A 12599-nucleotide genomic window follows, 5' to 3' on the forward strand; every position below is an offset into this window, starting at 1 on the left:
GTCTTAAGCTAAATGAACATTTAAAAGACATCAGAATGAATGTAAAAACAACAGTTAGAGGGGTGGGGGACCAATCACCGACAGGGGGAGGGTGTTGTGAGGTTTTGTGCTCGTGCACGGCTGCACGCGAAGTCAGAGCTGAAGAAGAAGCTGGCTCAAAACCTCACAACACCCTCCCCCTGTCGGTGATTGGTTGGAACACTATTTGTTTTTGTTTTGAGTGTTTGGTGAAACCATTTGTTTTTGTGTGCAGATCTCAGAGCCTAGGCTGCCTACAGAGACGCGGTTTTTGACGGCATGCTTATGGGGCGGGCAGCTAGCGGATCGTTAGGAAAAAAAAGATATATATTTTTGGGCCTGAAATCACTGATACCACCTTTAAAGGCCACCGAACTTGTCCTTTAACTGGGCACTCAGTAAGTTTGTGCGCACTAGGAATCATATTTTTTCAAATAAAGACATGGTGACACTCATTTTACATTTAGCACACAGTGTAAATGACATCAATATGACAGAGGGCAACTGAATATAGCCCCAGCATAGTTTGAAATCAAGGGTTTAAAGTTTGTCGATCATGTGTCCCCAGTGAAGCTGAACTAATTCACATGGACTGACCAGGACTGACCGTCTATGCACACTTCAGAATATCTGACAGCTGGATTCGACTAAGTCTGCAAGGATTGTGAAATTAAATGTTTTTTAAATATTCAAAGATTTGTTAAATGATATAAATGCGTATATTTGCTGAATGCTCATGGTAAATAAGAAAGTATTAATAGTGTTTGCCTTTCTGTTACAAATAATATAAAAGCAAACACTATAATACTTTTTCATATACAGTTTACTTTTTGTTCTATCCAACAACAGGTTCTATCCAGTAACGTATTAGACAAAACTGTTAAACAGAGACCATAAACTAATGAAGACAAAGAATAAGAGCGCTGTGTGCTCAGGGTCGCCCGTAAAAATAAAAGTCAGCTTCACTGGGGACACATTATTGTCAAAATAAAAGTCCTGCTGTTATGAGGACATACAAGTTTGCAATCTCTAAGACTCGCTTGAAAAGTAGAACGTGGACGTCTTCAAGATCGATCACGATATAAAATTGTCAGATTGCCCACCCCTACGTTAGAGTTCTGAAAAATTAAAGATATCAAACGGAAAGGTACTATGAGGTTACTGTTTTTTTTTTGGTTTTTTTTTTTTTACCTGTGACAACATTGAGCTTGGTGAAGGCAAGCTTCCCCTTCCCACACTTCATATTGAAACTGGCCATTACCTCATTTGTCATCAACCTGTGGATACAAAAGAAAGAGGATTTAAATGTCCAAATAATTAATTATATACAACACATTATGAAGCGGTTGTTATAGTTTAGTAGGTTTGTCATATCTTGATGTCACACTGGTTTTATAACATGTTAAAATTGATAATTTCGGGGGTGAGCAAAAACACAACATTTTAGTGTGGGTCCTAAAAGGTTGAAAAAGTTAGAGAACAGACGCTACTCTTAAAACCTGAAATTGTCTGCTCAATGCAGCGTTAGTGAGGAGCTGACTGACGAGATGATGACGGAAGATTTAGGTTTGAAAACGAAATGTAAAAGCGCCTATTTAAGCAAGTTTGTCATTGTACTGTATTATTTTGTTTTACATTAAGATCAATAATGAACCCACCATTCAAGCAACTGGCGCCAATTTGAAAGCAAAAGTAAAATGCACAAATCATATTTTTCCCTTATATTATAACTGAGGATGACATGGGCCCTTAAGTGGGTCTAAGTTTTTAACACTAACCCATTCAAATGATTTGACATTTCTACACACACATACACACACAACTACTACTATATACTTACTTGCTTCTGGGATTGGGTACGGGGAATGTTTCCCATGTGTTGGTTGACTTTGCGTAGATTGCTGATCAACAGGTGAACCTGATCTTCAACTTTGTTTTGTTTGGAGAGATGGTCCTCCCTGAGAAGGTGGTCTGGTCTGCTTTTCTGAGATGGGCTTCTGAATTTGCCGGGGGGCTACAAAAATCAGAGAGTAAATTTACAGCTTAAGACAAATGATTAACTAATTGTAATTTGTCATTTTGGTTTTGACATCCACACTATGGATTTTACTATGACATATTACTTAACAATTAGTTAATGCACACATAATGATACCTTTGCAAATCATTAGCTTTGACCCATTGTGGTAATGAACACATTAATTGACACTATTAGTTAATAAAATATATTATTATGTAATTAATACATTATGACAGATTTAATTAATTACTATACATATATTAATTAATCTACAGTATTAATCATTTAGACTCCATATTAGTTGCTGATGCAGTAATAATTGTGTCATACATTAACTCATGATTATCTGTGCATGAATTAATGCATATTAGTGCACCCGTATTGTAAAGTGTTACCAGAACTCGTAAAAAAATACATTGTTAAGCATGTTAAGGAAATAAAATGATAAATCACGGTCGCACCACATGACATTTTTTAAGGCTACGACCAATTCATCTATATGAATAAACACTCAGTATTTATGTGTACACAACAGTCTTAATGTTAGAACAATTGCAATAGATATTATTATTTTTTGTATTTTAAAATTGGCATGTCGAAAATCTTTTGACCCTTTAAATTGACCCACTAGCACATTTTACACAATAAAGTGATCTAGAATCCACGGCAAAGGACACGTATGGCCACTATTATGCGTGTCATGTGGAGGGCTCCGTAAAATTGATATAAATAAATGCATTTATTTCACGTGCTAGTCACGTTTCCCCGACTCCCTCAACAACAGCGGTACCCCCAGCGAACCTGACAGCCGGTGTTACGGTTTATCTGGTGACCGTGTTAACTGGTGACCAACTTCCTGTTCAGGTCATCCGCTGCAGATGTGAGCAGATTCGTCGATTCTGAAAGCACGAACTGACGCGATAGGCTGCCAAATAAACGCAGACTTGCTTGTTACATGCCTTTCGTATTCTTGTAAAGATGACAAAGTATTGCTATGATCAAAAAAGAAAAGAAAAAAAAGTCATCTTTCCATGGTTTTCGAACGCGCGCAGAAAAGAGATCGCTCCGTAAGAACACCGTGATAAACATGTTGAGCTATCTCACTAAACTACCCGTTACTTGCAGAACGTTGGACTCAATTCACGATTTCATTCTCGGCGTGACTTTATGCAGCTGTCCGAATCAAAACCAGACAATGTACCCGTGTTAACTTGTGACCTCTGTGTGTTTCCTATTACAAAAACTCACCATGGCGTTATTTTAGAAAATGTATACTACATGGTTTATGATTTCAAAGCACATTACATGGACTCTGTAGTCAGACAATGGTACATAATTGTGGCTACTACAGTTGTATAACAACTGCTATGGTTAAACTGGTTATTAATGAAAACATGGTTCTGTGTCGTCAGATACTAGCTCTGATGTCTCAGGTGATGAATATAATAACGTTATTTACATGTTGCTTTCGACTTTATTTTAGCCTAAAATTAATTTAGAAACATATGTGACTTCATTTACTTTGTCGTTGTAATACTGAATGAAATGTAAACGTCACATAGTCGCAATTATTCATATACACATTAATTGGTAACTTATCACTTGCATTCAATAGCTCTATATAAACAATAGCCTATCTTACATTAAGGTGACACACAATTGTGTAATATATTTATATGGAATATTTTTCATGTAAAAAAGGGATAGTTCACCCAAAGATTTTTTTTTCTTTGGGTAAACTATCCCTTAAGTAGGATATACATCAAGTTAATCAGCTGTGCCATGTCCCACTCTTAAATGTTTAACCCATAATTAGGGATAACAATGTAAATTTAATGCAGCATCTGTTTGCTCATCATTTCTCATTATGGCTTTGATTATAAAAGGCATCCACAAAGTTTACAATTGTAGCAAGATGGAGAATATGTTGCTAACACTATCAGACTCCCAGGGAGCAATCACATTAACAGTAAGCAAAGAAATTGCTGAGAGAATAAAGAATGGTAAGTAAAAAAAAAAAATTGGTTGCTTGATGATGTAAAAATAATGAATTTTATTTTTATTGATTGAAAATCGTTTTTTATAGACAAAAAATATGCAGCATATATAATGCAACAAGTGAGATCTGCAGCACAGAAACAAGGTAAGGCATTTTTCTTTTAACCATAATAACATTATAACATTTAAAATGATCATGGGAATTTTGTATTATTGTGTTCTCTTTAGCAGATACTACCCACTGTCCAGCATCTCTGTCTCAGTGTCCCCCTCCTGTTACTACTCTGTCTCAACTTCCCCCTCCACGTCCAGCATCTCTTTCTCAGTGTCCCCCTCCTGTTACTACTCTGTCTCAACTTCCCCCTCCACGTCCAGCATCTTTTTCTCAGCGTCCCCCTCCTGTTACTACTCTGTCTCAACTTCCCCCTCCACGTCCAGCATCTCTGTCTCAGTGTCCCCCTCCTGTTACTACTCTGTCTCAACTTCCCCCTCCACGTCCAGCATCTCTTTCTCAGTGTCCCCCTCCTGTTACTACTCTGTCTCAACTTCCCCCTCCACGTCCAGCATCTTTTTCTCAGTGTCCCCCTCCAGTGATTGATCATCCAGTATCCCTTGTCGAGTGCCCTGTTGAAACAAGGAAAATAAATCTCACACAAACACACAATCTTCAATCCCCTTCCATGCAGTCAGAATGTCAAGAAACCCAACAAGGTATGCACTGTTTCTAATATGTATAAAGTTAACTAATATCCAATATGTATAAAGTTTATCTTTCACAATTTTAAACGGCTGTTTTCATAGAATTCACACACAGGACCACGCTGCTGCTGCTTGACCTCACACAAATGTATCTGCATTTGTACTACAGAAATAAAATAGCATTTTACAAAAAGCTGGAGCAAGCCTTCAAAGAAAAAGGTTACAACATCAGCAATGAAAAATTGCGCAAAAAACTTGGCAACATGATCACTACTTACAAAAGGGCTAAAGACCGGTGTCGGTCAACAGGAGAGGGAAAAGTTACATGGGAGTATTACAAGGTTGGTGTGCTTTTTGTATTGAAATTACTGCAAATCACTGGGTTTACATAAAAAATTATTTCTAAAGCATCTCTATTTACTTTGTTTTACATGTCTTCTCAAAGGAAATGGAAGACTTATTTGGGAAATCTGGAGCTGGGAGTGCACCATCAGGCACAATCTGCTCGACTCCTCTGTTCAACACTACCTCATCCCAGACCAAGTCCTCAATTGCACAGGCCACAGGCTCCCAAGAACAGCCTCTCCCAGAAAAACAACCAGGTCCCTCCACTGCTATGCCCTCCAAAGAAATGCACAGAAGGAGACAAACAGCATCCACATTCTGTGAAGTTTATGAAGCGCATTCAGAGAGGAGAACAGCTGCTCTAGAGTCATTAGTGCGGCCTGACTTGGAGCGCCGAAGAAGGCTTAAAGAGAGGCGGAGAAGGATGTTTGAAAAAAATCTCTTACCTGCCTTGGAGAAATCATTGAACAACTAAAAAAAATCAGTAAATCCCAGGAAATGATAATCGATCTATTAAAAAATAATGTTTAACTATATAATCCATTCCCATGTGTATCATCATTTTATTGCTTATCACATCATTATTATAGAGAACACAAAACATTCCTCCCTAGACAGGGGACAGTGGTTGACTAGCAGAATATATGTTAATCATTTGATAGTAAGTGCTTAAAATAATCCTGTACAATCCCATCCACCACCTCTCAAAACAGTCAAATCAAAAAGCTTCTTAAGATAAGTTTAATGGAGGGAATTGTTGAAGGTAGAACAAGTCAATGTGATGTTCACAGGCGGCCACAGATTGCATCTCTATAATGTGATGCATCATTGTGAATGTGGGCTTCTGGTGGGTATGGCTCATCCTCCATAACATCTGCCTGCTGATCCTCGTCAATTTGGTCACTGGATTTCAGGCAGATGTTATGAAGAATGCAACAGGCTGTGACTGCAGAAGAAATGTTCTTTACTTTTTTCATGTGAAGACATCTGAGTCTCCTGAATTTTGATTTTAAAATGCCAAATGCATGCTCAATAACTACACGAGCAGAATTCAGTTTCCTATTGAAGCATCTCTGCCTGACAGTCAAGTGGCCATTGTCTCTGTATGGCCTCATAAGCTGAAGCGAGAGAGGGTATGCAGAATCTCCAATTATATGCATGCCCTCAGGAACCAGGGAATGTGGATTTTCCTCAAGAAGTCGGCCTACCTCTGACAACCGAAATGCCCTTGAATCATGCCAACTACCAGGGTGACCCACACTGACATGACAGAACCGCCGCTGACTGTCACAGAATCCTGTAAGAATTACAGAATAGAACTGTTTCCTATTGATATAGGCCACAGGATTCTCACAGTGCGGTTTTACTATTGGAATGTGGCATCCATCAACCGCACAGACAGTTTTAGGAAACCCAGCTGTTTCGAATTCTAACTGTGATATGGGCAGGGCTTGTCCTCTGGGCCAGGAGATGTAATGTGACAAATGTGTTATTACAAGAGAACAGAAATCATGCAGGTGTGTTGAAACTGTAGATTTGGTTATGTTAAATCTGTCTGCCACTCCTCTATAGGACTCTTGGTTGGAAAGAGTCCATAGAGAGGCAAGTATACTGTTTGTCAGCGGCACCTTAGTCTGCTGTTTATTCATGTAAAAAGGACCAAGTGTATTAATTAAATCCTGCATTAGGAAGAGAAAAAAAAATAGTTATCGTATAATAAAAACATGGACACATGAATTTGCCATATGCCTAACATGATGTTTTGTTTGCCTACATACCTCAGAAGGACTGTACAAATGGACCACATTCTCAACAAAGTGAGGAATTTTAGGGACATTCCTAGGAGAGAGAAAACATTTCTTATGACCTCTCTCTCAAAAGCAACTTGCTATTGGCTTCATTTACGTTTTAATGAAATCCTTTAAACCTTTATTTTATTTAGTGCTGAATTATCTGCAGTCTGGACTGTTTATTTTCATTAGATCTATTCAACTTGCAACATACCAAGACCAGATAGATTTATATCCCTACTATTTACTGAAAAAGCCATTTTAAGTAATGAGCATTCACCTTCGTTGATTCTCCTCATCATAACCATCATCGTGCAAAAGCAGTGGTATTTCAATTGCATCCACTTCGTCTGCGATAAAGAACGCGAACGCGATCTCTTCCATTGCTGACGTTTGCAGTCCACAACACAGCGAGATTCAGGAAGTGTCCGGCTTGCTTGCACTTTTTTAACTCCTCCCCTCACTGCAGCCGCCTACTCTCGCTTACAATTCAGGCGAGGCAAGGCGCATCTCAAACAAGCCTAATGTCAGTGTTTGACGTAAATATGACGTTGTCTTGAGACGTTGGCTTGACGTTGTGTTTTGGTTAGTAAATACCACAACCTAAAACCAACAAAACTTCTACGTCTAATGATGTTAGAATTTGACGTTGTGTGGACGTTACCATTATGACGTCATAGAGACGTTGGATTTTGGTAACTTTACAACACAACCTAAAAACAACAAAATATCAACGTCAATATCTTACTAATATAGTGAAACAAACGTGTTTGTCAATTTAGGCAATTTGTTTGCTTTGCTGAGTCAGGATGGCAGCTAAAAAAAGAAAGGTAGACATTAGGAGCTACTTTAAAACAAATACAAGTAAGTAATTTAACATATTTTCTCAATTGCTAAAGTGTAGAGTCATCAACAATTGTAAAAAAATAATAATTAGCCATAAATGTTTTCTCTCGCTGTTAATTCCATCAATGTGTTGTTTTGCCAGCTGAGGTGACCGAAACCGTCCTGCTAGGTAGTAGCTCAGGAAGAGAGGCAGGGTCACAGGTGAGGTCAAGCTATGACATAATGTTGACATGTTAGTATAATGAGATTCATTATTGAGACAATTGTTAGGCAGATGATCTGCTATATAGTTCTTCAATGTGAGTTTGAAATGAGCACTTTGATTAGGCAGCCACAAGTTATCTCATTTATATGCATGCATTGTTTCATTTTATCAGGTGACCTAAACTGTCCTGCTAGGTAGTAGCTCAGGAAGAGAGGCAGGTGGAGAGGCAGGGTCACAGGTGAGGTCAAGCTATGACATAATGTTGACATGTTAGTATAATGAGATTCATTATTGAGACAATTGTTAGGCAGATGATCTGCTATATAGTTCTTCAATGTGAGTTTGAAATGAGCACTTTGATTAGGCAGCCACAAGTTATCTCATTTATATGCATGCATTGTTTCATTTTATCAGGTGACCTAAACTGTCCTGCTAGGTAGTAGCTCAGGAAGAGAGGCAGGTGGAGAGGCAGGGTCACAGGTGAGGCCTAGGCTGGTAACAATGTAATCATAAGAGTAAATGTAGATATTTGTTTTGTATTACATTGAGATTGCACTGGTATATTTAGAGGTTTATTAATCACTCATCATGCATGGTTTTAATAATATTGGCATAAAGTGGTTACTAGCCTTATCATAGTGTAGATGTATTTTTCATATGCGGTAGTTGATACAGAGTGGTTAATTGTGTATTGTGGTGTATTTTTAAGGATGCTGATTCATCTGTAGACAGCAATAGACAGAGTAGCTGTGAAAGTGATGACATCAAAGAACAGAGTGACAACAATGAAGAACAGTGTAGAACTGGAGATATTCTGGACTTTGACATCAAGCCAAACCAACCTCACCCCAAGAACATTGCAGTTCAAAAGCTGTCAAATAGGGTCCTCCATTTTCAGGAAAATTGGTACAAGCAGTATCCATGGCTTCACTATAGCCCCACTGTGAAGGGAATTCTCTGTTTTTACTGTGTGAAAACATACACAATAAAGAAAAATACACTGTCCAAAAAAGCAGACCCTGCGTTTTCCTCAAAGGGATTTAGTAACTGGAAGAATGCTCTTGTTAGCTTTGAACGCCACAAGAATAGCAAATCGCACCATCATGCAGTCACAGTTAGTGCTCAAGAAGCAAACCCAGTAGATTCACAACTCTCAAGTGCCTGGGCAAAGCAACAAGATAATGCTAGGCACTGCCTGAAAAATATTGTAAGTTCAGTACAGTACCTAGCTAGGCAGGGTCTTGCAATGCGAGGCCATGAGACCCAAGATGGGAATCTATTTCAGCTTTTGAAATTTAAAGCCAAAGATGATGCTAGTCTCTCTAGTTGGCTATCCTGTTGTCATGACTATACCGCTCCTCCAGTGCAAAATGAGATTTTACAATTGTTAGGAAATGGTATTGTCAGAAGCATTGCAGTCTCTATCCAGTCTCTACCAGTTTTGCAGTACTCACTCATTATAGATGGCACTCAAGATGTCTCAGGAGTAGAGCAAGAATCTATCTGTTTTAGATATGTGGACCATGACCTGATACCACAAGAGGTTTTTGTTGGTTTATATGAAGTTCCAGGGACAACTGGAGTGGAAATTGCTAGGGTGGCTGCGGATGTCCTCTTGAGGCTAAATATTCCTATGAGTTGTCTAAGGGGTCAGACATATGATGGTGCAGCCAATATGTCAGGAAGACATTCGGGAGCACAAGCAGAACTTAAAAGACAGCAGCCATTGGCTTTGCATGTGCATTGTGGGTCACACTGTCTTAACTTGATCACACAGTCTGCTTGCCTAGCCAGTCCCGTGATACGTGATGCCTTGCAGTGGGTCCATGAGCTAGGGACATTAAGCCACCAGTCTGGGAAATTTAAGGCCTTATTTTCAGCAGTAGCAGCAGGTTCAGAAAGACAGTCGATATCACTCAGACCACTGTGCCCAACCAGGTGGACAGTCCGAGGAAAAGCTATCAGAGCAGTGCTGTCTCAGTATGAGAGTGTTTTATCTAGCTTGGAGGAGATGGCATCAAATGGATCTAACACAGGTGTGAGGGCAAATGGACTACGAGAGAGATTTGAAAAGGGGAAAACTGTGCTTGGACTTTTTTTGGCGTTAGAAGTGATTGATGAGTTAGAGCAGGGGGGGGCAAACTTTTTGGCTCAAGGGCCACACTGGGTTTTAAAATTTGACAGAGGGCCGGCCCAGTAGCAGATTATGAAACACGATCTCATGAAAGTGCGTATATATACCACGAATTAAATTTCTCGTGCCATTTATACGCCAAAAATATATATTTTTTGCGTGCATATGCTGCGCACTGTAAACCCATTGGTTAGGATTAGGGGTGCGGAGTGCAATTTTTAAAAAATATTTGAAATAATTTGAAAGATATTTTGAAAAATGTCGGTAACCAAACAGTTGATGGACCCCATTTACTTCCATAGTAGGAAAAAAAAATACTATGGAAGTCAATGGGGTCCATCAACTGTTTGGTTACCGACATTTTTCAAAATATATTCTTTTGTGTTCAGCAGAAAAAAGAAATTCATACAACTTGAGGGTGAGTAAATGATGACCGTATTTTAATTTTTGGGCGAACTATCCCTTTAAGTGCGTATCATATGCACGCGAAAACTGCATTTCATAAGAACTACAAATACAATTCGTGGTATTCGAACTTTCATGAGTTCGGGCTGAGCAAACAGATTTACGTTGTGGCAACGTCTGCGCGAAATTCAACAACTGAGAGACGACATTCTGACAATACATTTTTCTTATGCCAGATATCCCCATTTAGCATATGTTATGTTTTGAGGTTAATTTTTAATTAGTCAGTTGTTTGATAATTATAGCCTATACTTTTTAAATATTTTTTATCCTTATTATTATTTAATGGGCCTAACCGTAAATTAGAAACAAAACACCTAAGTGTACACTTAGAAGAGTAAAAATGACAGAAGGTTACGTTAATTCAACTTTATTAAAACTGCATGGCAATCAATTTGCACTTCCAAAAGTCATACATTTGTGGAAAAAGAAACGAAATAAACGATTATACAAATTTATTTTAAGTATAATAAAATAAAACATAAAAAGCAAAGGCAGATCAGAACATTTAATGAACAAAACCGGGTTCTGTACATGGCAGACAGGGGAGCGTAACGTTAGACGAAGCACAATAGAATAGGAGCGCAATAATTCTTACTAAAATATACATTAACACTAAATTATAAATATATTTTGCTAATATATTTGTTGTTGAATATTTGTTGTTGATGGTGAACATAAATGTGCAGTGCTAGAGAATTACAAACCTACAAGTGTATTTTTATGATATCAGTTTTGTTTTTATTTTCATTTTAAGTTTAGTAAATTTTACTACTTCTTTAAAATGCATTATTTTGTTTTTAGATCGTAATGTTTGCAATGTTAGAGTGTAATGTGATTTGACCCCTTTTTTGGATAGACTGAAAGGTTGCATTCACTGTGTTTGTTTTCATAGCCTTCAATATGAACATTGTTTGTAGGACAATATTGACCAGGATATGAAATAACTTTTTTTTGTTTAAATTAAATACAGATTTTTAAAAATTCAAATAGAAAAAAAAAAGCTAAATACTGAGATTATACCATCGCCATTTAGCCCCAAAATTCTGATTTCTTTGGCAATTGCCCAACCCTAACTTATGGCATGCTTTAAATGCTGAATTTTCCATTTTTAGCAAAGCAGTAGGCTAATGATAAATTAACAATTATCTGTTCTGCATTTATAATTCAATTTGCAGAAATGCTCCCTTGCGAGGACGGTTTTACGCCCGCGGATACGGTTCTGTGCGCTCGTATTACATACACGCACCTGATTTGTATGTGCGCTATTATGGTACTAGGTAAATGCCATACGAAAATTACCCATAATGTGTAACCTTAACTGTTTTATGCCTTAATTTCAGAATGAGTTATTTAGGAGAGAGTGATGCACTACTAGTGAAGCAGTTGGATGCAGGCCTGAAGTGCACCTGGAACTGGTCATGGCTTAAACTGGAATATAAGATTGAGGTTAAAGGAGAAGAGCTTACATTCCCTTTATCAAATGTGTTCAAGAAAATTAATAAGAAGGGCCATGTGAGATGTATTCTGTGCCACAAAGAAATAAATTATGCCAACAAAGGCAGCCATGCTTTGCTGACACACTGCAAAACTGAGATGCACAGGAAGAAAGTCATCGACATCACAACAACACACAGTGTAGCCAGCCTTCTAGGCAGTGAGACCAGAGCATCTACATCAGCTACAAACCAGTGTCCAGAGAACATTAGACAGCAATGCCAGACAAAGCTTCCAACACCCACTGTGAATCGCATAGCAAATGCAGAGGTAGGCCTAGTAGTTAAGCACTAGCAGCTTCCCTACTGTGCCATGACATTTACTACCTGCTTTAAAATAATTTCAACATTTCTGTTGTAGGCCATGGTTCTTGGAGTGCTAGCAGAGCATTCCCCCCAGAGCATTCAGGACAAAGTGGCTTTGCAGGGAATTAAGCTTTCCAGAACAGCAGCATCATATAAGATGGTCCATGGCCTAGGGCGAACCTTCTCTGAAAGGACCTTCTCTAACCTGAGGAGATTTCCCTTTTCCTTAAACCTGGATAAAAGCACATCAAAGAACAACAAAAAAGTTGGTTTTACT

The 12599-nt window shown here is 38.3% G+C and overlaps 1 protein-coding gene across 1 annotated transcript; it reads right to left on the reverse strand.

Moving 5' to 3' along the window:
* Positions 1 to 5865: 5865 nt before the first annotated feature.
* On the reverse strand, positions 5866 to 6729 carry LOC311289069 (uncharacterized protein; the record flags this gene model as incomplete). Its single annotated transcript, XM_084406828.1, has 1 exon — positions 5866 to 6729. One exon carries the CDS (start codon positions 6727 to 6729, stop codon positions 5866 to 5868), a length of 864 nt encoding a protein of 287 aa, XP_084262954.1.
* Positions 6730 to 12599: the final 5870 nt, after the last annotated feature.

Source organism: Rutilus rutilus, assembly GCF_951802725.1.
Source record: "Rutilus rutilus genome assembly, chromosome: 4".
Taxonomy (NCBI): Eukaryota; Metazoa; Chordata; class Actinopteri; order Cypriniformes; family Leuciscidae; genus Rutilus; species Rutilus rutilus.